The 27,306-nt window shown below is 40.3% G+C and overlaps 2 protein-coding genes across 6 annotated transcripts in view; both read right to left on the bottom strand.

The window, feature by feature from the left end:
* Positions 1–14,648, bottom strand: part of sash1a (SAM and SH3 domain containing 1a) — a 258,670-nt gene extending 244,022 nt beyond the window's left edge. The window contains exon 1 of one of the 3 annotated variants that reach the window (XM_086190199.1): positions 14,309–14,648. The gene's annotated coding sequence lies outside the window, so the exon portion shown is untranslated. The remainder of the gene's footprint in view (positions 1–14,308) is intronic. The other 2 variants (XM_086190200.1, XM_086190203.1) reach the window with 2 other exon arrangements.
* A 1,136-nt stretch (positions 14,649–15,784) lies between these two features.
* The window catches only part of stxbp5a (syntaxin binding protein 5a (tomosyn)), a 101,913-nt gene continuing 90,391 nt past the window's right edge, over positions 15,785–27,306 (bottom strand). Inside the window, exons 19-27 of one of the 3 annotated variants that reach the window (XM_086189337.1) lie at positions 26,454–26,516; positions 24,384–24,437; positions 22,116–22,166; positions 21,033–21,272; positions 20,573–20,942; positions 19,669–19,834; positions 19,359–19,470; positions 19,039–19,259; positions 15,785–18,495 (exon numbers count right to left, since the gene is read on the bottom strand). In XM_086189337.1, the coding sequence (XP_086045463.1) occupies positions 18,454–18,495; positions 19,039–19,259; positions 19,359–19,470; positions 19,669–19,834; positions 20,573–20,942; positions 21,033–21,272; positions 22,116–22,166; positions 24,384–24,437; positions 26,454–26,516 (1,319 nt within the window). In that variant the 3' untranslated portion in view covers positions 15,785–18,453. Of the gene's footprint in view, positions 18,496–19,038; positions 19,260–19,358; positions 19,471–19,668; positions 19,835–20,572; positions 20,943–21,032; positions 21,316–22,115; positions 22,167–24,383; positions 24,438–26,453; positions 26,517–27,306 lie in introns of all 3 variants that reach the window. The other 2 variants (XM_086189336.1, XM_086189338.1) reach the window with 2 other exon arrangements.

Raw genomic sequence — 27,306 nt, 5'->3', positions numbered from 1 at the left:
CTTCAGTTGCTGGACCCTGTTTTGTTGCCCCCTGTCAGATTAAAGCTGGAAAAAATCGATTGAAATGCCATGTAAACCACTTTATTATCCATTGAGGAACCAAAATTCTGGTAAATGGCAAATAAATGAACAATGCAGACTTATTATTAGCGCCCGAGCCCAAAGGAACTTTGGGCCGAAGACCCCATTGTGTTTGCTTTATTATTCTGCCACTTTAATAATTAATTTGACCCCTAAACATGTTCAAAGCTCACCAAATTTGGCACGCACATCCAGGCCGGCGAAAAATTTGATAATCTAAAAAACAACAACAACAACAACAACAAAAAAACCTGCTCTGCTGAACAGCGCCACCTAGGAACACAAAAAGGCCCGCTACAGCCTGTAGGAATGTCCTACAGACATGGGAGCAACACCGACTTATTCGTCTCATCAAGACAAACAAATCATACACTGACACCCTGACCTAACTCCAACAGAAAGTCCACAAAATGGACGCTAACGTCCAATTTTGGACAATTAATAAACAAAATAGACGCCTAACAAACGCTATGGTACGGCTTCCAAAATTTAATACATGACTCAGTAACCTGTTCTGATCAAAAGTTATTAAAAACTTTGTAATAACTCAAACAGTTTGGGTTTTATAAGCCCTCAAAGTCGCATTATGCATTATTCACATGCACATGCATTAACATCTCTACGTCCATCAGCTTTTATTGTGTTGCCATGGTGAACTGTAAAACTGGAGTTGAATAGTTGTTTTTTTTTCCATTTACTGTACAGGAGCTGAACTCAGAGGGATCATACTAAGAGTTGATCAAACTAGGGATTATTGGAAGATTGCTCACAGTTAGCCTGACTCCAATCCCATTCAGTTTATTCATATATAGTGCCAATATTCGGTCTAGTAGGATTAACGCAGGTTATTTTACCGAAGCAGATGTTACCTATCTATATACGAAGTGGTAACACATCCTTCTTTAACAGAGGTTTTTAGTCAGATTACTGCTATACTTGCACCTAATTTTTATTCTTAAATAACAATTTCTATAAGAATTTCTATTTTAAAAGATATGAGAGTGTCTATATGAGCTTGAAGGGAGGCAAGACTGAAGAGAAACAAACAGCAAAAGTAATTTTTAATGACAGTAAAAGCTACTTTTAAAAAAAATAAATAAATATTTCAGCGTGATGACTTGTGTTTTGTGTTTTGTCTTACAGCATTAATGGTTTCAGCTTCACTTGAGGTGACAGATGGTTTTTGTAGCGTTTAAAAATGGGTGACAGTAGTTTAGTGGTGTGATGGAGGCTTGGTAAACGTGAAAAAAAGCATTTGCTCACTACCAAGCTGAAGGCATCTTTGTATCTGTTGAAATAACTTTGACATCTTTGTTAGTTGGATAAAGAAATCCATGGCTTTTTAATGGTGAAAGCCAGATGCTAAAGTCGACTGCAGAGACTCTTTCCTGCTTGAAATCTAATCCTGCCCTTTCCATGAACAGCAGCAGTAGATCCAGCTCAATGTGGTCAGTCCCTGCTTTCTTTCTTGGTTAGTGCTGAGGTAAGCACTGCACAAGCTTGTCACTGCTCCGTATTCACAGGGGAGGAAGTTTTAATGTGAGGAGCTTATGATGACACACACACACACACACACAAACCTCTCCTTTCTTACAGCCACTTCTCTGGAGACCGTGTTTAGAGTAACAGATAGCTATTCATTACCAAAATGTGTTGATGCTTTTGGGATTTGAACAGCCAGTAAAGCTCTGGCTGGCAGTGAGACTGCATTTCCTGACCTCCCAGTCATTCTTTGTCTCTCAAGTGCTTTGTCCTAATCAGTAGCACCTGAGTCATCATCTCAGTAGATCGGACAAAAGTAGTCTTTCATTGGCAAGAGAAAAGAACTGTGTGGCATTCAAAGGACTACCAGGAGAAGCAAGCACGATGAAAACCTTAACTATTTAATAACTTAGTAAGAAAGTAACAAACTTGAATTGAATCCCCTCAACTTCAGTGATGATTCGGAGATTATCGAGAGGAAGTGATGTTTCTGTTATGTCTTATTTGTTTGCAGTCTGTCCTCCCGCAGTAGACTGAGCAGATAGGTTTGAAATAGTGGTGAGACTTACTTACATTCATGTATAAGAGACTGACACCATCTAGTGGCCACAGTAATTATGATAACATGAAAGCAAGGGGTCACATGTCATTGATAGATGGTGAGAAATTCCACATAAAAAGGAGACAGAAGTGTTTCTTACATGAACTTAACAAATGTGATAAAACGTATCATATCAAAATTCCACACAAATGACTTGTCCAGGAGTTTTTTGTTAGCTGGATTACATCAAACTAGCAATTTACACAAAACATGGTGGAAGGATTTAGCATGAGTCAATGAGGAGTCCATTCACTTTTATTTTACTTTTCAAGACATGATCACAATTATCAGTTATTATCATGGTATTGTTGAAATCCATCAATCCACCCTTCCATTTTCTATATGTTTATCCGTTAAGGGTCATGGGGGGGGGCTGGAGCCTGCAGCCGCAAGAGGCGGGGTAGACCCTGGTTGGGTCGCCAATCCGTCACAGGACCATCAGGTGCAATTAGGGGCTCAGTATCTTGCTCAAGGATACTTAAAAATGGTCACAGGTGAAAGTGAGGATCGAACCAGGGACCCTTCGGTTGCTAGACGGCTAGACTCTACCTCTGAGCCATGCCACCCCTGGCATTGTTAAAATGCACTGGAAAAAGTCCTGTCATTTCTTGCAGGGTATGAAGGAAAACAGGCTTAAACTTCTGATTTAGTCTAGTAGATTGAGATATCTCCCAAGTTCCATTACTCACTCATACTGCCCTTCCACCATGCTTTCTGTTTTAAGTTAGTTTTTCAGAAGGGGGCGGGCATTGGGGGAAGTCTAAGTTGTCTGAGTGGACTTCTTATTTTAATTGAGATGGACATTCAAAGTATGTATTTGTACATGAAAGAGGAATTTCTTGCTGTATGGGGATTGTTTTCATGAGCGTCTGTTGCTTGTATGTGAGGTATGTTACAAATAATCCATCAAAGCAAACTTAAAAAAAAAACTTAGTGAAATTGCAGCAGTCTGTTTGAAATGAGAGGCAAAGGATAGCTAGCGGGACATGTATACACAGGGAGGATATCCTGGACGTTGGATGGGTGGATGAGGTATGCTGGTGAGGCCTGACAAAAGAGCCGCGACTCCTCTCGCACCAGCACTTTGTTTGACATGAGAGGCAAAGGTATTCTTAGTGGTGGCTTCTCAGCTGAGTGTCATTCTGCCTAAAGCTGGAGCTTAGCTGTAGCCACTCAAGCTGCCTCTTGTGAAACACAGCAAACACCTAGAACTAATGTGTCTCCAATGGTGGAGGCTCACTGCCTAGCCAAGACAAGGCAAACAGAACTGTTTATTGTAGAATAACTTTTGACTCTGTCAGCATGTGGTAGACGGCCTGTTGAGCCATTTTCAAACCAAAAAATTCTGCTTGTACTTGAAAAGAAAGGTCTAATACTAACATCAGTACTGATGAGTTTCACCCCAGTCCCATCACTTACACATTTGCAGTTCAAAAATGTGTTTCAGTGTGCAGTGCCATTTTAACAACTTAAAAAGCCAGTGTAATGGTAATTTTTATAGCCTCATTTGAATCTATGTTAAATGTATGATTATTATTTTTGATTGGGCCTGGATTTTCATGTAAGCAAAATGAGAGCATGACTTTACAATTTGCAATCAAATTAAATTGCTTATTATGAAGACATTATTGCTGTCTTTGCATCTTTTTTCTGCTCATACTTAGTGAAGCTGTCCCTTGTCAACAAATGTTTTTTTTTTTTTACATGAGCCGCCTGATCCAGAAACAGTGCTCCAAAGCAAAGGAATGTGCAGGGTGACATCTGCCTCTATTAGCCTGCAAGCACTGCAAGCCCCCCACCCCCCATTTCATACTGCAATACATTCATCATATTTATTCTTCAGTTCAAGAATCTAGTGAGCAGAATACCACTCTTAATAGAATACAGACAAGTCAAGCAAAATGCAAATTATTATGCCTCACCAGGGCGAAGACTTAATAGAAGCTTATGATTGACCCACATTTAAAGTAAACTCTCACAGGGTAAAATGTATCCCGGCGGCAGCGCTCAATTTTCCTTGCTGACAGCGACCATTCAAATACCCTTTCCCAATCACACGGTTGCCTTGGAAACACCAGCAGCTGCAAGGCAGACGTTGAAAAATTCAAAATTGAAATGCCTGGATCAGAGGAAATTCCAGAGCTGGGGTGGATAACACTCTTCACCACTTAGTGTTCATTTGTTTGTCATGGTACCTTGCCGTGGTTTTGTGAAACAGTGCATTAAACAATTATCGAATGTGATCTGAAACGGTACTAAGGACAATTGAATAAGGAAGCAGGGATAAGGCTGTGTACTTAGTGGTTTGTGTTTTATGGGTTGTTTTTATGCTTCAAACCATCTTCCCTGCTGTGAAACTGAACTTGTTCATTCTGTGTTTCGTATCGCTGGGCCCAAAGTTCTGTCGCAGGAGAATGTAGGGCAATGAACTGACCTGACGTGTTAATTAGACACTGCACGCACACGATATGAAAAGATCTGAAAAGGGCAAGCCTGTAGTTAAATCCATAGAACGTCTCTACAGTTGGGCCAAGGAAATCTTGGACCAAATGAGGTCTGTACCATCATTCAAGATTTGAAATTGTGCGCATAATATTGATTTTCATTATGTAAAGCTTGTATTCAATCAGCCTTTCCAAACAAAAGATTACCAGAGCAACAGCAGACCCACTAGAGCAGCTTCGACTGATGATTGCAAAGCTGGAGTTTGAAAAACCTTTTGTTCAGACAGCTTTGTGTGACAGGAACAAAGTCCTGCAACGAGCAAACTCATCCCTTGAAATCTGTTGCAAGCTTCTACATTTAAAAGTAGGGCGGGTTATTGGCAAGGACCTCACAATATAATACAATAAAGTCTGTGCCATAATAAATGGATCATGATATGATTTTATCACAAAATATTGCAATGGGATAATGATACAATAAATACTGGGATTCTCCACATAATCAACTTATTTTCAAAATGGAGTTGAACATACAACTTGCTGTGTGCTAGTCTGATAATATGTACATCTCATTGTGCTGATAACAGACAAAATGGGTCAAAATAAATCTATTTGACCACTTAAATTTGAAAGACACAAAATTACAGAAGCTATAAAATACATGATACACGATGTCCATACGAGGGCCTTGAGTATTTATACAGCATCGTGCTGTACTGATTTTACTACAGAGCCCTACTCAAGAGACTCACCAAATCCTAGTTAATTCAGCAACAATCCTGTACTCATATCTAGTTTCCTGTGGTTATGTTTTGTTTGTATGTTTTCTTGATGTGATCGTCCAGGTGTGTTTATCAATGCATGTTACTGCTGTCTCACACCTACTCACATGTAATGTTATTGTTTACACAAAAGCCTTTTAGCTACGGACATTGCAAGTTATTGTTAGCTACAAACCGTACGATAGCTGTTCTCAGCTTGTAAATGTATACTTTATCAATTCCCATCAAATATGCCATAAATAGATAAATAAGAAGTGAGTCGCACTGTACACAAACACTGTTTAATAGTGATGTGTGGATCGACTTGCACCAGGTAAGGTTGGCTGGGTGCCACCTAGAGAATTTCAGAATTTAAAATTTATCAGTTTACTTGCAGGATTACATACATTTATACTTTTATTCTTTTCCTAAGGTCCAATTTTTTGAGTTTTCAAAAATATTTGAGTTCCTTAATATCCTGCCAACATGCTGTTTACTACACTGGGTCTTCAGCTCATTGTGACATGCCCTTCTGCAGCTTTATATAAGTCATACTGCTGTTGCACGTCCTGAAGGCGAGTAAATGGCTTCACTTCACTCCCCCGTGTATTAAGATCAGAAGATCAACTCCTGAATCTCAGTCTGCTTCTCTCTCTCAAATGTTTATACTGCAGAGCCTGAAACTTTAATGAATGCCGCAGCCAGTCCACCACAGAGGAACATGGCAAGGCTGCTCCCTAGACAACTTTATTTGTTAGACTGAATATAACCAAGGAGCTCGCAAGAGAAACCTTCAAGGTAAAAAAAAAAAAAAAAAATCCAATCCAAAAATAATTGGTAGAAAATAAAATTCTGGAATGTTGAGACTAATGGTAGAAGGCCACCAATCTTCCCTGTACATCTGCTATCTGTTTAAAATTTGCAAACCTCCACAAATCCATGTTGAACAATTTGCCAAGTGGTTCCCATACACAACCCTCCAGTTTTCTCAATCTCCACCTCTATGACAACAGTCGTGGGCCAGGACACAGTAAGGCAACAAATCACACAGCTCAAAATTATTGCCTTCACTATACTACTAACGAAAAGTAAATGTTGTACTAATTGTAGCTCGTCCAGACCTCAAAGACCGCAGTTTCGCCCAAACCGCAGGTTACCGTCCAGATTTGGAACAGTCTGACGTTAAGCAGACAAATAGGACAGTGAAGGGTCCCCTCCCAGTTAGACATTGGCCGTATGGCATTTTGATAAAAGGGCACCTACGACAGAGCAATTTCTGTTTCATACAATAATCTATAAAGCCAAAATTATCCATGAACATTCTTGACATACCAGGACACTGGTATTACGAGTTAATTAAACATACCACTGGAGGAAATTGCTCTCTACAGCTAGGAATCTGCAACTAGCCCAAGAAAAAATTAAGAATAAATGGCTTTGTAGGTTCTCCACACTTGATCATCTTTAATGGCGCATGCTGCAGTCGCCCTCACAAGGCGAGGGCTCCTAAACTCCCCGTTGTTCCCTTAAGGGAAATAACAGGCACTGGACAAATGAGAGGTATGATTAAATGTAAGAGAAATGATAACCTCTCTCCTCAGACAGAGGGGATCAGTGTGGTCTAGATAAGGATCATGAGTATTTATTATCCCCACGGTAGCTCTTAGACTGCACTTTAGGATTATGGGTCTCTCTCAGGAATAATTAAGAAATACCTGAGGTGGGCCTTGGGTATTTATTGCTCTACACACCTCAGCTGATAATATTAAATGATAGACAGTCTGAGCTGGTGTCCTTCCACATGCTAAACATTGGCGGTAGTGGCCAGGGACTATAGGGACTAATAAACTCCCTCATTAACATCAACTTTTTCATTTAATTTATTAGAACTGCATTTCACACACTAAAACGCTTCCCATATCCATTTCACACAAAAAGCTCATGGACTTATTAAACTCTACATGCTCTGATTTTATTGTGGAATATTTGTAGACATACCCTAAGCAACATCAGTATGCAAATAAAATAGAAGAAAGTATGATTGTAGGTATAAAAAGCCACAACTGTGCCAGTTTGAACCCTGTACAGTAAATCTTCCCTGGAACTGTGTACTGGATCAAACTGCCAAAGGAAAAAAGTCACGTATATTATGATGCATACTGCATTTCAAATGTAGCTCAAGCAAGTAATGTCACATATACACGTGTACATTATGCTCACAAATGACAATACTGGATAATGGAGTTTTACTTTGGCCTGCCGTTTGTGGCCAGCCCTTCATGTTAATCAAAAAGGCCACTGAAAGAATACAGCAGATCTTGCTTTTAATGGACTCTGTTTGAGAAAACAATATATAAAGAGCATCATCAAATACAGCAATTCTACCGACTTTTTTTTTTTTTTTTTTTTAACCTTTTCAAAATTTCAGGGGCTGCCAAACTGGCCAACTCAATTTTCACAATAAAGAGGTCAGAACCAATTGGAATGAAATTATCAACAAGAACAGAAACCACTTTCAGGGTCGTCTTTTCCCGTGGGCCCAATCATTTCAGGCTTTTGGCTTGATTAAACAAGAAGAGACAGAAGTGGTAAAGAGAATTTGTGCTGATGTCATCCACATAAAAATGAACAGAGGACAGAACTGCACCACCATTTGTAGGTACACCATCCGAGTGCTTCATTACCAATATTATCATGGTCAACTCGGCCTAGGAGAACGAGTAGAATTAACGTGACAGAGAAAGATGGAATTATACTGATGCTGTAACATGCATTACAGGACACATTACAGAGCAAAAGACTTGTATCTTTTTTAATACTGTAGAGAAAAGTGCATTTAAGGCCATGTTGCAGTCTTTTGAGAAGAGCTGCCAGAAACTCTTTTCCAAGGACCACAGTTCCAAAGTTGTACAACATCAAACATTTCAGCAGTGCTGAAGGATGTGGAATATTTGGCCCAGACAACTGACATGTTTTCCAATGGCAACATGATGCCTTAAATGTCAGTGACCACACATTATGTCAGCAAAGAGTGGACACTTGGCTTGAAAGCCTATCAGAAAAGCTTGCCATGCCAGAAAGCCACGGAGGATGCGCCAGGAGGGACGACACACACAGATAAAGAGGAAATAAGAAGGAAGAACCATGGTCATTAAGAATCATTAAACTTGTGAATAAGGCAGAGAAGACCAGGAGAATGGGACCCCTCTACAAGCTCCATCAGCTTGTTTAGATGAGTGTCCTCAGAAGTGATGACAAGAGGAAAGGCTACAATGTGCAGGCGTACATGTCGAGAAAATCTGAGGGGAGGTAGACAAATCCAATCTTAACCATCACATTTCTAAACATCCTGTAAACCTAATGGTGCGGTTTTGATTGTAATAAAACATAATCCAAGCAATAATAGGTAATGACCAAACCACAATCCTTTCCTAACCCAAACCTCGTGTTTTTGTGCCTACCAGACCTTAACCATAGCTTTGGCAAGATGATTATTTTTTAAGAGTGAATTTCGAGGTTTTCAGAAGGGCGAATTTTATCCACCAGATAAATGAACACATAAAATAATCTATATACCAAAAAAATGCTGCTGTGGAGTGACACAGTGTACAACTGATGAAATGCTACAGTTGAAGACTGCAGTCTTACGGCAGAAGTAAAGCGGCAAAAGCATTTACAAATATAACATACATGCAAATGAATATAGGTGTGAATTGATTTGGGGGAGAAAATATACCTTGCAAGTATGTATGACTGCCTTCTATGAATCTGAAATATACTTCAATTACACAGTATAGCCTTGTCAATTATATGGTTCTGTGTACTTGACTTTTTAAAAGCAGAGGCAAGCTAAGACCTTTTAGAACTCTGAGAATGACTCATTTGTTATATTTATCATATCCATAAAAAAGGACTGCTAAGCTAATGCAAATACACCTGTGAACATACATGCTAGCACGTAAATGCTTGATGAATGTGTTACGGTAGCTAGGCCAAATGAAAGTTCTGACTCTTCTGACTTTCACATAAGAGCCCATCTGTGCTAAAAGGAGAGAGAGAAAGAGCTTTTAAAAGCTTAACGTATGCACTTACAGTACCGGCCCAGCAATAATTAAACATGAGGGAGAGTGAATTAATTATGTACAGTATTAAAAAGAAACTTTCTGCTGAACACAGTTATAGGTTAATGATATGGTACCATCTCATGCGGTCCAGCACTGCGGCTGCCTTCAAACTAGCCATTAAAGTTTCATTCTTTTTACGCTGAAAAACAGCATGTCGGGCATATTTAACATGCAGGAAAAGCCAAGCCGCCGTTTCCTAAACAGCATAAACCATTTTGACCAGCGAAACATCAAGTTCTTGTGGAAGCGCCCAAATGGTAGTCATGTCTCTCTCTTCAAGGGTATAGATCAGTGTGCCAACAGAGAAGTACTTGAGGTTAAACCGCAAAGCGAGTCGCCATCATGTGATGGCACTGAGTTCATTTTGACGTACGAGCGGCAGCAAACAGCAGGTGGATAACGTTCTCAAAAGACAGGACAGCAACACTGTTGAAGTTCTCTCTCTCGCTCTCCAAATCTTACATCCAGTTGTCATGGCTCACAGAATCTGACTAATTAAACTCCACTTCAGTGCCTGTTTTAATTATACCCACAGGACCCCAATTTGTGTTTATTAGTGCTGTGGCATTTCAAAATCACATATTACAGCAAATTGAGATGTAGTTGCACAGGGTTTGGACAGTGGCCATTTTGTTTTGGTCTGTATTTCGTGCAAAGGTCTAAAAGCTGATAAATCTAACTGGGTTCATACAGTCATTGAAAAACCTGGAAAACTCATGGAATTTGAAAATAGCAAGTTTGAAGTTACGAAAAGTTTGGGGGTGGCAGAAAATTTTCTGAAATCACATTACAGTACATGTGATTCAGTTAAGACGGAATAACTTTTTTTTTTGGTTAATAATTGATTTACTACAATATATATCCACGTCGTACCAAACTGCATAATTTGTCATAATTCTGACTTTAATAAACTATTGCAAATTTGATGTGCATTTCTTTTATGATGTGTAGACATTTCTGATGATGCTTGGTCATGACATTTATCCTCAACGGGGACAGAGAAGTCATGGGTACTTCTTGTTTTTTTAAAAAAAATGCTTATGATACTTGATTAAGTAACACACACACACACACACACACACACACAGATGTTTCTCAGCTTGACAGAATGAAGCAAATGATCCTTTGAACACATTTCTCTCTTAAGTCCAGATTGGATGTTAATTTGGTACAGTAAAACAAAATATATATTTAAAGGAATTTCTTCTGAGCTCTGGTTCCCATTAGACAAGTGCTGCTTAATATAACTGGACATGCCCTAACATCCACATACACCACCTTTACCATCATGTTTTTACAGTTTAGATGATTTCCTGCGTTTGGCATCAGTCTCCAGAGGCATACAGTAAGCTGATATACTTATTATGTTTCTAAACTCAAACCTTGCAACCGTATTTTACAGAAGGGAGGAGCTGTAATGGAAACAATCCAAACTATATGAATTTCAGACTTTTTGAGTCGTGCCAGATTAGAGACTGGTCACATGGATGTATGCTCATTTTTAAATCTGCGCTGCAAGGCCATTATTCAAGAGTTGTCAGATGAAGTGACTGCCTGCTCTCTCTGCCGACCAGGCAACCGCTGTCATCATAATCCTGTTTAAAGAGATCTAAAATGTTACAAGTATAAATAACTAGAACACCAATTGTTTTTGCAGCTGAAAACCAGGCATTCTGACTCTTGCTTTATCTTTATTTGGTACAAGATGAGGTAAAATGTGACATCTTGTGGTTGCACAACTGTCGCTCCTCATTTTTAGCTGCAGGACTGCTGGTGTCTCCAAACAATATGGTTTTCATGGCATAAACAACACAAGCGCCTTGATTTACTGATTCTAAATTAATGTTAAATACACGGGGGTTCAGCTACCATGATTCTCTACATACGTAGAACAATTGCTGTGCAGGCACATTCATATAAATACACACACACACATCAATATTTATGAGCGTCTTTGCACTGACACTGTATGCAGATCTGCTTCTACAAACAAACATGTCCGATTTAGATGGAATCTGTGTTTTATAAATGTGTCCCCAGGGAGCTACCTTCAAACTAGGGCAGGGTGATAAAACAATGACAACAGTTATAATGTTGATACATTTTTCTCGTCTCAATGGAAATGTTTTTTTCGTGGTGTAGGCACGATCAATGAAACTTACAAAGATTTATTAATGCTTCTTAAAATAAACTCACAAAATAACGAGAGCTGGGATGAGATGAGACACGAGTGAGCACACAAAAAGGTGGGGAACCAGACAAGGACAGGAAATAATGACGAAAATACACAGGAGGAAAGTAAATTTCAAAATAAGACAGAAACACAGGAGGGAACCAAACATAAGAGAGGGGGAGGCAGTTTCTCAAAACAAAACAAAAAAACAAAGAAGAAAAGGATTACAAAACATCACAACTCAAAACTAAAGTAAGGTTCAAAAGTATACTTCACCCAAAAATTGCATTTTACTTTCAATTACTTACTTACAGGTGTCTTGAGCTCACAAAGATGTTTTTTTTTCTCCTTCGGCATCATTATTTTGTGACTCCAGAATGCAGAAAGAGCCACGTATATTTAGCTTGCAGCTAATGGTGTCTCATAGCCACAAAAAACATGCAACAGTAAAGCTGTCCATAAATGTCCAGAAGCTTTCAAGTGCATAGTCCTGTATAATCCGCATGTTCTTTATCAAGTTATCGCGCTAAATGCAAATAACTTAGATTCAAACTATAACCATGATGGTGCCCCATTAGCTTCAAGCTAAATTTACATGTCTGACTTTCAGCATTCTGGAGTGACAGAAGTGAAGCTGCAGGGGAGAAAACTGGCTTTGTGAGCTATTTGTGAGCACTTGAAAGGCAAATTACACTTGAGTGAAGTGTCACCTTAAATCCATGTTCACATACACTGTGGGAGCTTGATTTTTCCAATACAATGGCCTAAAAACCCACTACAGATTTTCCTCCCAGTTGCAGTGGTAACAACAGCTTTGCACAGAATCCTTCTCTGGAGCAACATTTACTGAGGCAAGGCTTTCCGCCATATGCACAGCTCATGGCCCACCAACTTCCTCCATGCCCATTTCCGCAGGTACAGTATCAGAGATTAAGACAGAAGTAGTCTCCACAGCTGTGTGCCAGTGGAATCTCCATGGTAGCCACACATATGGCGCGACCAAAGATTCCTATAGCAATAGTCTCTTCTCTAGTATCTATTGGCACATTGCTTTATAACACAGCATAAGACTCACATTCTTTTACAGTATGGTTAACCCTGAGAAATACATGACTTTATATTTAGCTTGAAATTTCACAAGGTGAACAACCTGAAATTAAGCATTCATAATCTGAACAACATGAATGATCTTTGTCTTTTGCTCAAGAAACAGTGATTTTGTACAGTTGAACTTACACACATATTTCAGAACATCATCCAGTGAATGCTTCTCTCTTTGGACATACTTTACATTGACACTGTCGAGGAAAAGCCCTTTTATTCAATATAACACAAAGAGCAAGTTATGTTTTTGAATTAAGGAATGCTTTCAATCAAACTAAAACATCCTCTGTTGATCCATTCTGCAGCCTCCCTTAGGTGTCACACTTACACAAGCAGTGCAAGACACGCTCGGGTCATTCATGTTAGTCGTCGCCATGGCAACAGTCACCCTGGTGTGTCATCTGCTGAACAGCATGCCCAAGTCTTTATTGCCTAAACCTATAGCTTGTCTGTTTCTACTTATGTTAATAAGGTCAATGGTTCAAATAGTATACACCAACAAACATTTCTCCCCAGTGACCTTCTCTTCATGACTCCAGACACACTGAACCAATCAACATGGTTCACCCCATTCCAACTGCAGTTTATCTTTTATCAGGAACACAATGACACACTCTGATACTTTTGTTAACATGATGACACAGAGAACAGGGCTACAACCCCTATTCATGATATTTTAATGTGTGAATATTTATGCAACTACTGCCTTCTTGCCCAGTTTTTTCCTTACATTTGATGCAAATATATAGAGGTGCAGAGAAAAATGGACAATTTAAGCTCTAAAAAAAATCTGACATTCCTGACAGCAATAATGGATAAGTACTGTATTTGCAACAGGGATGTGTGACTCCTTCAGATGTTTGTAATCACAAAATATTATATTTTTCATATTTTATAGTAATACATTTTCGATGGATTTTAAGTAGTTTACATTCAATTTCAACAGGTGCCAGCCACTAATGAGGTCAGCATAGTAAGTCAGTAAATCTTTCCTTTGACTGGAACTCATTAGTAAAGATGATTTCCGCAGTATTTAAACCACTTATTTCATATATCCAGTCTTCATTCAGCATAATTTACCACAGTGATGGAAGGCAACCAAGTATTTTTTTCCTTCATTGAAGTATTTAATTGCAATCTGGAGGTATGCACGCCATATTTGAGCCAATCCAACCAAGATCAGGTTAGTGAACAGTGCAGAGCTCAGCACCGCTGAGGGCCACCACAAAGCGCACACATGACTTTGAAGGATCCCGATCAAGTCTGTAAAAACATCATATAATAATAAAAACGGACCAAATATGACTGGCCAGAACCTCCACCGGGTTCCGAACTCGTGTCCTTACGCATACCGAGCCACTGTAATCACCACTCGGCGGTAGATCATAATAAGTAGCTCTACTGACAGTAACAACAGCCTTGATAAGGAGCGACACAGTGATACAATCGTCACTATCAATATGAACAGCTAAGAAAAATACAAGCAAAATACCCTAAAGCATAAAAAAGCAGAACGATTTCAATATTCTTTCACTCACCAAAGCTGAAGACTCACTTGAATAGGGAGAGTGTGCTCGCCGTCTATGCTAGCCGTTAGCCAATTGGTCTCAGAACACTGCCCTGAAGTGGACTGACAGTTGGAGTGATGATACAATCCCGAAGCTTGTGGATGCCAAGGTGTTTTACTTCCAAATTATCCTCCAGAGTCACGGATTCAAACGTCTTCTCCAATATATTGATAACATGCTGTTATATAAAATTACAGTATCTAGTAATTCACTCCTTTTCTGAAGTTCGCCGGTGTTAGCGAAGGGACTCTACCGTCTGGACTTCCGTGATCATAACTTCAGTTTTGGCGCCAAACAAACGTTCAGCCAATCACCTCCAAATGATTTAATGACGTTATGGTTCAGGCCCCCAGCCGTCAATCAGACGAATGCCATCTACATTAAACCCCTCTGCGCATGTGCGTCTAGATTTTCCCAGGTAATTACAGATTCCACGGTGAGAGCCGGGGTCGCCCATGTCAACTCGTTAAAAAATGACGCCCGTGAGTCCACCAGGCTACCGTAGACCTGCTGCAGTAACTGATCTGGAGAACAGGACGGGGGGGCATTAAAATCCTCATTGATGATTTTAAATTAACTTCAGTTTAGGAAGATGTTTATTCGTGGGGAAAAAAAACAAAAAAAACGTACAGCAGAGATATTGATAGCTGAGAATTGATGTGTTTGTTTGAACACTTCTTTCTGGTGACAGCAGGTGAAGCTGTTGAACTCTTGCAAGCAATGGAATATCAAATTTAAGTGTTTATTTGAGATACTAAAGAGTAAATATTTCTCTACCTGAGCAGAATTTGAATGAATAACTGAATAATTTGGTTGATAATACATATATTATTATTCAAAATTAAACATACATTTATGCATGTTTCGCTTTTTTCCTATGGGTAGTATTTTATGCATATTTTTGTTGGTACAGATTGATGTGTAAGGGAGATGTATTTGCATACTTCTCATTTGCATATATTCCTTTTTCATTGTTGCAGAAGGTATATGTTCTTAACCATTTTTAATCCATTTCATTATTATGCAAATATACTGTATTTTCTATTATTTAATGAGCACCAACAAAATGAAAAATTTTACACTGGGGATTAAAAAATGTTTCTGATTTGCTCCAATCTAATTAGATCCACTAATTATAACCTGTAGTTCTCAAGAATTGCATTTAATCATGTTGACAACCATTCTGACTGCATGTTGAGGAAACTGTGTGTTTGCTGCCATCTAGTGGAATAATTCAAATACAGTAGTAGATTTGTTCCCTCGTCTACATATTTGAGTCTGAACACTAAGAATATCGGCCAAAATACTGCATTTATCCTTGATAGTCACATCTTACATCTTAATGCAATATATTTCTAATTCTTTCTTTCAAAATAAATCCCTTTATAAGATTTCAAAAGGATGCTTTAAGACCAAAAAGGAAAAAAATAAATATACATTTTCCACTTTTATTTTCCATTGCACAGTAATCTCTATCTACAGAATTTCTAAATTTTTGTGGCAGCAGATAAAGTCATAAACATCCATGTGAAAGTTGCATAAAACTGTACAAGAAAATTGGCTACAATGAGAAAAATACTGCAACCCACTGATAACTGTTGAATCCAGGACAGAAGATGGCATATGGCAGATAGAAAGGACTCCCTCTTTGTTTGTGTGAGTTGTTATCAGGTAAGAATACTGCATACTGTACTGGATAAACAGGAAACAGAGATTTAACTAGAAAAAAAACCACTCAATTAAAGAAAGAAAAACAGAAACAAAACGGCTGGGTCAGAGACATTGAACAGTTTTGTTTTTTTTCAGGGATGACCTTGATTTTTTTTTTTTCTTAATCCTGAACTTGTTTTTCTTCTCATCTTCACCTTGGGGAGGAAAATAACAACCCACCACCACCACCACCACCACCACCACCACCATCCACACTACATAGAATATTTAACACGAAGAAGGCCGGATCTGTGGTTGCGAGGCTAGTTAAGAGTCATCGGAAGACTCGCTGGCAGAAATAAAGAGAATTCCTAAAGTTGAAGCATGTGTGTGTAAATACGGAACATGCGTATTTCTCCTTTAATGCTCTTTATCCTACTTGTTTTGTCATCGTTACTGGCTTTAACTTGGTACAAAGACTAGCAGACGGGGGGGGGGGGGACTAGAACATCAATTAAAACATAATAAATTATAATTTACACAAACACACCAGACAAAGACACACGAACTCACTCACTCACTACAGTTACTGTAGTGGAACGGTTGGATGAAACAGTCTGATCAAGCAGTAACTAATGATGTGATACGTTAGCACTATTCATGGCTGAGCTCCATTCTTTAACCCTGATTTCATAATGGAGCCTTTTTAATATGATACATCCAAAATTGTACAGATTCATGGAGCCAAATAAATAAAATAAAATAAAATAAATAAAATAAAAATATGGAAAAGCTAAAGCAACTCTTTGGCGTCAGAAAAAATATGGCCTCTCTCCTCTTGTGTTAACTTGAGCAACCTACTTTCCAGATTGTCACTTATATACAAATAAAGGTTTAATAAAAAGCCTGATAAAGACAAGATATGCACCGCATTTATCGCAAATGTGAGGACACAAACAATGATCGTGAATGTTTCTGACACCTACTGTCTCTCGCGCCTCGAGAAATAACCTTACGCAAAAAATAAACCAAAAAAAAAACCCAACAAGGACAAAAATAAGGTTTCTATATCTATAATGGTGTGCACTTGAGAAACCCAGAAAATCTGGCTAGACTATGAGCATATTTATCAGTACAGGCGCACACACACATACACACACTCACGAGGCCAAACTATGGAGGCTTTATAAGGTGAGGGAGGCAATATAAGCTAATAAAATCCTCTGATAAATGATAAAAATATGTGGTTTTATATATGCACTTGTTTGAAGATTTAAAGATGTGGCCATGTCAGTGAGTACTAAATGGTATGCCTTTTATATCCTTGCCCTCCTTTTAGATTTCCAGCCCTTTTCTTAAAGGAGAAATTAAACAGATCCACAAAAAAATAGTTCTTAACAAAACCAAATTATCATCTGCACTTTCACAACGATAGAAAAATAAGATATTTTCCAATAAATACAGGCGGAGCAGTAAACAGAACAATTAACAAACAGAGGAATGGCAGGAAAATTAACACGCACACACACTCACCCGCACACACACTCATGCACCCACGGACTCACGCACACACGGACTCACGCACACACAGACTCACGCGCACACGGACTCACGCACACACTGTTGGTAACGATATGAAAGTCTGTAAGAGATACAGAGGAGAGTCTTAAGGTTGAGCAAGATGACAAAAAGTTCCAGTGTACATCAGAAGAAGTTGCTTTTATCCCTGTGACTCTCTGCATAGAGACGATCGCATCACTTCCCGTGGGCGGGGCTCTCCAACGTTGCTTCCGCCTCCTCCTCCTCCTCCTCCTCCTCCTCCTCCTTCTCCAGGCTTCTAATCCCACATTTTGTCTCTCCTTGCCTTTATACTTGTCACTCGGAAGTGGATACAGTGTTGCACATTTATTAGATTTATGTATATATAATGATGTATTTAGATTCTTTTTCCTACTTTTTTACATTTCAAGAATATTTTTTTTATTTTGTTTAGTCTTTTCATACTTAGTCTTTTTTCAGCTGTGTTGAAGTTATCGTTCCCAAATACGCTTGGAGCGAAGACAACAGTCAAGGACGGTTTGGCAAATGAGAATGAAGGATCTCCAGGCGCGTGAGCCCATCGGCTACCTCAGCGGAGAAGAGGCTGAACAGAGATAAACCAAAGAGACAAGAACATTTGAAAAAAAAAAACTAAAGGAAAAAAAAAAAAGACACCATTTATTTGCTCCCTCTGAGGTTGTCCTTCTCCCGTGTCCATCCCTCAGTTCCACCCTAAGACTGAGGTAAGAACAGTGTTCATCATTGTGCTAGGGAAGAAAATCCCGAGTGTCTCAGTGAAGAAGGCTTGGAGGGATGGATGAACAGGACAGACGAATGGGTGGGAGGTCACTATGATTCCACATGAGTGAATGGAAGGTGACGGTCCACGAAGCTCTAGCTCCTCCCTCCTCCTCCCTCCTCACCGATCAGAACTGGTACCACTTTTTGTCTTTGCACTTCAGCATCATCTGGAAGGAGAGAGAGAGAAGAAAAATTAGTTTATGGTTCAAAATGTGAGTCGTAGCTTTCTAATTAGAGATACAAGCACAATTATCCCAACAGCTCGTTTTAGTGCTGAAAGTGAATCTCATTTAATGTGCCAAAAAAAAAAGTCCCAATCCTCCATTCCACGATCATCTACTGCCCTCTAGTGGCCAAATGTTGTAGATTAGAAATGTGACTGAGCTCATTCAGCTTGTCTTTTGCAGTATTCCACTACACTACATGTTGCATAATCACTTTTCAAGATTGAGTTAATTTAAGGAAAATTGATGGCCTTGTTTGAAATCATCAGTCAGCGATCAAGTTTTTCTCCTACCTCCTTCTCCTTCCTCATTACAGAACCAAACATGCTTCCATTTTCAGCTCTTCTGACTTTTTTCTTTATTTACTTGCAAGTTGTTTTTTTTCCCCCCCAGGGCTTGAAATTTTAATGATATTTCTTGTTTGTTTGTTTTCCAGACCGTATCATGACAGACTGCACATAGTCAACTTGCAAACAGTTCCTTTACCTCGTGGGCGTGTTTGGAGAAGGAGTCAGCGCTGGCCATCATGGCGGCCGTCCTCTCCTCCAGCTCACCCAGTTTCTGACCTCTTTCGTCCAGCGCTATCCGGGCACGTGCCAGTTCTCCTACCACTCCAGAAGCTGCCCCCTTCATGCCTTCAATACCACCCGGGCCTGGGATGTGCTGGGCCAGGCTTCGGGATGCTCTTCCAGCTGCTACCTCACCAACTGACATCATAAAGGAATTTTTTTTTTTTTTTAAACATACACACATTATTTGTGGCAATGAAGCATCTGAACATGTGTATGAAGAATGGTTTGACCTACATAGCTCCTCTCTGTCCAGTGACTGTGCTCCTCCCCCGAAGAGACCCTTGAAGAACCCCCTGTTGGGAGCCTCTGGTGTCTCCACCGGTGTAAATAATTCACCCAGCATCTCCTGAAACTCACACGCCATCTTTATAAACTCAACTGAAGGATATCTTATCTCATACAATGCCATGTAACACACTCGATGTAAAAAAAAAAAAAGCCAATTATTTCCATGAGTGCGTTGCTTCCAGTATCAAATTGATGTTCCGGACACTTCAGGATTCCTAAACCTGTTTTCACCTAAATCCATGAAGTCCCAACTGACCTGTAGGCTTTCACAGGTGTCCTGGCTGTACGTGATCCTCTGGATCTCAGTGGGGGAGCACATGTACATGGCCTGACCCAGGTTAGTGAAGCAGAACGTCCTGGCTATCCGCATGTCTGTCAAAGGCAGGTAGTTTACATCCATGAGTGGTCTCAGTCCCGGCAAACTAGACAGGGAGCACAGAAATCATTTTGAATTACTTTAAATCTAAAAATGTTCAGGCTATAAATCTCAAGACAATTTTAAGGTTCAGATCATCTTAGCTTTTAGATCAATCTCTCAGCTCTTGAGACATGCCTCAGTACCCTTCCACTGTGGCTGAGATCTGCAGGTAGAAGGGTGAGTGAGTGAGTGTGTGTGTGTGTGTGTGTGTGTGTACATGTCAGAATTGAAGTTTGAGTTTCATTTGCAGGTGGAGGGAGGAGGTGGGGTGTTTAAGTGCATAATCTGCTAATTCTGTCTTTTGGCAATGGCATTTCAAGTAACCTGCTGCCCTGCTGAACCAAACTTATACTTCACTCAAAAGAAAACTTGATTGCCATTGGCAGAGGGTTGTTTTCGTGCAGCGGCATTGATCTGTTTTGGCACATCCCTGTCCTTCCATTTGCATACATAGAAAGCTGAATGAAGGCAGGAGCAGCAGCAGGACAGACCCTTGTGACTTACTGCTGCCTTGTAAATTACAAAAAAAAGATGGCTAAAAACTACTGTTGTGGACTGTTCCACTAGTCTTAGGTCCTTCGTTGAGTCCAAGATGTTCCAAGCTCCTATTTCGCTCTAGATAATACAGCGTCCCCTACTGAAAAGACTTTTGCAAGCAGAACGTACGTGGAGATGTTTCTCTCTGGAGCAAATTAAACTGATCCACCCGTTATACTTAAAACAGTACCTTCACGTTCCTCACCTGAGGGTCATGATGTGGCCGTTAGCGCAGAAACAAGCCAGGCACACGCCCTGGCTCATCTGCACCACATCCGCCCGTAGGATGAAAGAAGTCTCTGTGATACTGTGTTTATAGATGCAGGTCTGCGAGGGCAGGGACATGACTTTGGCCTGTTTTTCTGAACACACCACAGCGTACTGGCTCTCATTGAGGTCCTGGGACGTGGAAGGGGAAACTGAGACGGGCCGACGCTTACGGACCTTCTCTCTTTCTTCACCATCTGCTGTGATGTTGGGTTCAAACCAAGGGTCGAATGCAGGAGGCAGAAGAGAACCTGTTGAATCCAAAAAAGCCAGCCGCAAGATGCTTCCCTTCAGCCGTACCAACATTCCTGAGGAATTGCATGAAAAGGGGAAACAGGATTTACTTCATCCGTAGCTGCTGCTTTAATCCCACTTCTTCCTGAGAGAACATTACCCACCTGTAGGTGAAAGAATAACTGGCTGCAGTTGCCTTTGCTCCCCAGCAGGTGGCATTGTAAGCGTTAGAGCCAGCACAGTGCCCAGGGAGGTGCCCACATACAAGCACGGTGACAAAGTGCTGTCTCCCTTACGGGCAAAAGTCTCACCGAAGTGGAAAGAGAGGATGGCTTCTTTAGCTTCCTTGTCAATGCTGGTGACGCTGGAGGAGCGGGAGCGACTGAAGGAGTTGTCCCGGTGGTCTAATGGGTTAGCACCCCGTGGCGGGCATACAGACAGGAGGACAGTGCGGAAAAACAGACAGAAGGTAAAGCACCTGCAATGCAGTGATGACACAAGATAGACAGTGCTGATGTGATCTGTGTAGAAAAACAGCAAGGCACCGGAGGCAAATGTACCTCGACTTAGCACTGACAGGTATGACAATATTCTCTTTCTTATTTCCATAAATCCATCAATATTAGTGTTATTTGGAAGACATAAGAGGCACTTAGGTTAAATGAGTACAATATAACGCGGCAATAAACACACAGTGAATTGTTTTGGCACTTTTACATTAAAATTCTCTTCAAAACAAAAATGGTCCGTCCACGTTTTGTTTTGGGTTTTTTTGTTGTTTTTTTGTTTGTTTAACCCCCTTGGAAGTCCTTCTTTGTAGTCTTTTTTTTTTAATTAAAAGGACATAAATACAACAGACATGAAGAACACAGAAGAGAAAGAGAAAGCTGCAAAAGTTAAAGAAAGCTTTACAGTGAGATGGAGTGTGCGTACTTTAGCTTAGCACCACTGACCTCTAGTAGAGCACCCACCAAGGTCAAAAAAGTGGGAGTCGGAGCACTGAAGAACATTTCACACTCAATTTAATTTCAAATATTCGATTCATTTCAATGACTTTCAATTTGGGTAGATCAGTGCTACTTCATTCTCATGCAAACTTAGGGCAAAGAAACTCTGCATAGCTTGCCAATTTTGAGGCTAACAACCAGAAGGAACTGGACTAATAGGGTGAGGTGGAGTCCAGTTGGACTGAGGTAATTATACTGCATTTCATACAAATTGTTTGTAGACACGAAGTCAAGGCTTACCCAAGTCTGGCTTTAGCTCAGTAGGCAAGCTTAATTTCCGTGACATCTTTGCTGGAAAAAAGAGAACATCCCTCTTTACAAACACACATCTAAGCTAACACACGATGCCATGCAAAGCTCGATACCTAGCATGGGGATAGGATTGTGCACAAAGCTAAAATGCACAAAAAAAAGGTTGTTTCAACAAGTGCCTGGAAGGAGGGGGGGTGGGGTGGGGGTGGGGGGCTGTAAACTGACATGGAGAGCAAAAAAGGCTTCACACACAGGAGTGGACAGTCCGTAAGAGACAACCCTGTATATCGGAGGCATGCTGCGACAGACAAAACAAAAAGGAGGTGACCTCTGTTGCACAATGCCCTGGAAGAGAGGACTGAGAAGACGCTTCAAAACTGCACAGTCATTCAGGACCTCCATGCCACAGGAGCATGCACCAAAAACAAGGAAGTAACAGCAAACAGCAAATACTGGACAGGAGATGGAAGAAGACAGTGGAGAGGATGGTCAAAAAGGCACTGAAGAAGTGGTTCTTGTCACCGACAGATCGCTTGTTTTCATAGTTATCTGTTTTTCCTTCCCAAAAAAAAACCAAAAAAAAAACGAGGCATACTTACCCCAAGCTGTCCCAACAAATATCAAATATACTTGATTATTTTGTGCATGTAAGCAACACTTTTTTTTTAAAATACTGGTCACTGATCCTTCTATTTTATTCAAGGGTGAACTTGATGATAGAAAACTGACGTTATTATTTATTCATTCTGAGGAAGGCACTGTGTTAATTGAAGTTCCATTTTTTGATTGTAGTTCTTTCACTGTTTAAGTCCATAGAAAATCTCTACAACAAGCCCAGAATATCTTGTAATTCCCTTCAAGCTCAAAATAGGCTGCGTTTAATTTCAAGTCTTTCATGCTTCAGTTTTCTGATATTACGATTTTTTTCCCTCCATTTTAGATAATTAAGTAGCAGAAGCATGCTTTGGATATGGAACGTTCCTCACTGGCTAATGTTTGCTGTTGTCCAGCCTCTATCTGTGACTAAAGCCCAGACGTATCTTATTAGCTAGCGATAGTTAGCTTAAGTATGCTGACTTGGTAAAGAACCACTCATTGGACAAAAGAATTGACACATGACACATGTAAGTTTACTTTATTCTGCCTGGGAAAAAAAGATCAAGGGATTATTGTTATTTTTATTTTTAGCAATTCTGTGGTGAAGTTAGCATGCTAGGTTGAAAAAAAAAATTGTGTATTTCTTGAAAATAGCAATGCTCTCTTACCATTTCAAACAAACTGCTTTTTCAACCACCAGCAGTCTTGGTTAAAAACATTCAGAGTCCAATTCTTTAGGCATTCAATGGAACTCTGATTCTTTCATCTCAACATATCATGTTTTTAGCTACCAGTCTACTGTAAATCCCTGCATACCCAAACAGGGACTTAATCCTGCTAACTGGATCAGGCTAAAGTGAGCGGAGCAACATTGACAGCTCATCAAACTCTAAGAACCAATACAGGAAATATCTTAACCTTTAATTAACACATCTGTGTGGAAAAAGGAATTTAAGGTCACATTTTAATCTGAGGGTTGACTAAAGAATATGGCTGAATGAATAATCTCCAGATCCCTTCTCACTGTCCCGTGAGCGCAGCAGCTCAGGATTCCCCCACTCAGACGGACACAAACACCTTCACTTTGAACGAATTGAAACAGAAGACACCAAATTACCTGTTTGATCAACACAAACACTTGCGTTACACAAAGACACAGCTGGACAGATGATACTCTCCGCTCTGTGATGTCATCATACTGCACTATGGACAAAGAACGCCAATCATAGGGTAGAGGAAGGCCAGGACATGTATCACTCGCAGGCACATTTACAATTAGACACTCGTGCTACATACATGTAGCATGCAATGAGTGGCTGAGGCAACTGAGGTGCATACGTGTCTCTAAACAGCCACAGTCCCACCTATGTTTCCAGGTTAACGTCTGCTCCGTGAGCTTCTAGTTCTCCATGTGTCCAATTACTTATGAGTAGAGAAGTAAAACATGAAGTTCTCACCGCACGGTGTTTATATTTATAGACAGTGACAACCAAAAGATAGTGGAACAGATGCTAACCCAGACTGTTTCTTCGCTCTATTTCTTCTCACTATGGCAACTATGACACGGAGGACAGAGACATGGAGGTGGGGAGGACACAAATCTGGACCATGGCTGTCCTACCTACATTCCCTCTTAGGAGAGTCTGTGGCCAATCTTACCTCCTCTACCACCGCCATTGTAGAATTGCTGTAGGTTGCTGTTTGACATCAGCACTTTAGGGAGTATGAGGGGGGAAAGTAAAGTACAGTAAATGTGAAGTTAGAAACACCCTCAGGCTTGATGCGTACAGGCTAGTTTCTTTTGGGTCCTGAGTTAACAAACTGGCTTTCGAATTTCAATAAAGTTGGTCAAAATTCAGAACACCGGTGATTTAAGTCAGGCGGAGACTGGAATCCCTTCCCCTCTTTGGTTTCAGTGAACTTTTGTGTGGAAAAAATATTAAATAACTTTTTCTGCATTTAATTTGTATGGAAGATGAGCATTAACTTTTTAATGTCAGTAGCGAATCAGAGTCAGCTTCCCTCCTCTTACGCGATCATTTACAGCTGTTTTTATCGGACATCGGGAGCGCCAGCTTGAAAAATGTAGCGGCTGATTTCGATGAGAATGTCCAGTTCAAGGAGAGCACATTATTGATCAGCTCCTAAGAATTCAACCGAGGTCCAACAGCCGAAGTTGCTTTCTGTTCAAAATAACACTCACATCTGTCTTCGTCGACGAGACAGGCTGCAACTTAACAGGTTACTGTGCATTTTTGCAAGTCTCAAGAATTTTGTTTTTAATTACAAATTATCTTGAGAAACCTGCCTTGTATCTTGGCACTAAATAAGTGTTAACAGACGGCCTTCTCCCTCAAGGTAAAACAGGTTAAACTGAAAATAAAGATTTCTCTTCCTCTGGCAGACTTTTATCTCTTAGCAAAAGAGAAAAAGAAAAAAAATCCCTGGACCTAGACTTGTTCGAGCAGACATCTCTGCTGGAAGGCACCTTATCTCTCCTCTCTGTCCTATGAATAATGCAGAGCAGACAGATGTAAGCAGCCACAGTCTGGTGGCACCAGACACGGGGGCGGGGACAGTCATCAAACCTGGACCGAAGCAGGACTTTTAAAAATTTGTTTTCCGTCTGACCTTTTTTTTTATTATTATAATTAAAAAAAAAAAAAAAGTTCTTTTTTTTTGGTGCGTTAATGCCAAGTTCCCTCCTAATGAGATGGATCTGGGCTGTTCTGTCATCGAGCACCTTCGGCTAAAATACTAATGTTGTAAGTTAAGAAAGAGGCAAGCAACACACACAGGATGAGCTCCCTCCAAAGTCATCACAGGGCTGAAGGTACGCAGAGTAAAGGTGACGCCACGTCACGTTGGTGAAAATGAATCTGTTTGCATTTTTTGTCGCATTTACTGTCAATCGTGCTTCTGATGATTAAAAAAACTTGAGATGATGACGCATTAAACGCTTGAAATAGATGCAAGTTCATAATCCAAGACTGAAGCTCATTTGCATAATCTTGCCAAGCAATATATGTATTGTTACAATGCGTGTACACAATGTGTGTGTGTGTGTGTGTGTGTGTGAGTGAAACTACCCAGGTTTTCTGCAGCTGACATTCCTTTGCTGAGCCGTTTTTTTGGTTATTTTTTTTTAATGAGAACTGCTGTATCTGTTCAACAGTTTTACTCCATCCATAATACTTGACTGTCACTTTGCATCATGGAGATTGGACACATTTACAGTCTGCAACCCAGTTTTGCGGGATACCGAAGGAGATTAAACTTAATTTATTCCTGTCTATTGAACTCTGCAAAATGGTTAATGCACAAATGGAGTCTACGTGAGGCGGGGGTCGTGGTGGGTGGGTGTGTGTGTGGGGGGGGGGGGGGGGGCACTCTCAGAAACCCATAAATGCGCGGTGTTAAACTCCAAACAGCTAATTTTTAAAAACTGAGGTCAAATCAAACTGACAGCCAGACAATTTTAAGGTTCAACAACAAACCCCATCCCCCCCCCAAAAAAAAACCCTTCAGTACAGTTCCAGTTTGATGAGCCACAGTTTTAATAAAAGTGTATTAAACGTAGCAGCTTTTCAGACATTAATCCTCTTCCCGAACTAATTCTCATCTCGCGTTCAAATATGGGTATTTATAGGTTTATTTCTGGACCGCCTGACTGTAAGCGCTATTTATCACCCTTTTTACTTTAAAAAGGTAAACTGAAGGACATGTTACCTGAAGTGGGGGACTTGCAGCGGTCCTCTGATGTTGCTGAGCCCTCGGTGATGTCACACAGACCTGCAGGAGGATTCAAACAAGTCAGTGGAGTAAATCTATAGTAAAGCATTGAGCACATTGATGGAGCGGAGCAGAGCTGCCTGGCATGATGCCTGCGGGACATAAGGTTTGATTTGGTGCAGAAAAATAAAAAATAAATAAAAGGAGCAGGCTTAATAATGATTTCTTTTAAAATAACAGTGTAAATGACTGTTTATGCTGTTAATTGTGAGGTCAAGATTGATAATAGGTTCAGTTCAGGTTGCAGAGTGACGCTTTAGGACGTCAGATGTTGAGTGTCTAGTTTAGCTGGTTGAAGATACTTTTTAAAACCTAACTGTATGCTGTATTCTGTTCTTGTGTCAAGGGGAAAGGTCAGTCCCCCCACCACGGTCTTGAACCCGCGTCCGTGGGGTACCAAACGTGCTTGATGACCTCAACACCGCAGAGCCAGACCCACTGGCACTTCAGTCAGAGCGCCTGATTAACCATGGTGGCAACGTTCCATCATGGTTCTCCAGGTTGTTTTAAAAGCAGATCCCTTCACTTGAAAACAGGTACCTGTTACATATACTGTACCTGTCTTGTTTCATAGTTATTCAAATATATAAGGGCTGGAATAGTATATAAATACAAGACTTTGGGATCTGAGTCCAATAATGGTGTGTTTGGACCACGCCCAAACGAGAGGTTCCAGTTTTGGCCCTCCTGGGGGCCAAGTTTGATTTAGAGACACTGCCGTTTACGTCTCCTCATGTACAATCACAACATCCGTGCATTTGAGGAAGCTTTAGTTCAAACTGAATTCTTC

Source organism: Aulostomus chinensis, chromosome 20 (genome assembly GCF_037954235.1).
Source record: "Aulostomus chinensis isolate RoL2024-O1b breed Wild chromosome 20, RoL_Achi_v1.0, whole genome shotgun sequence".
In the NCBI taxonomy this organism is placed as follows: Eukaryota; Metazoa; Chordata; class Actinopteri; order Syngnathiformes; family Aulostomidae; genus Aulostomus; species Aulostomus chinensis.
The sequence above is the reverse complement of the archived record's forward strand: the minus strand, read 5'-3'. Positions and strand labels throughout refer to the sequence as shown.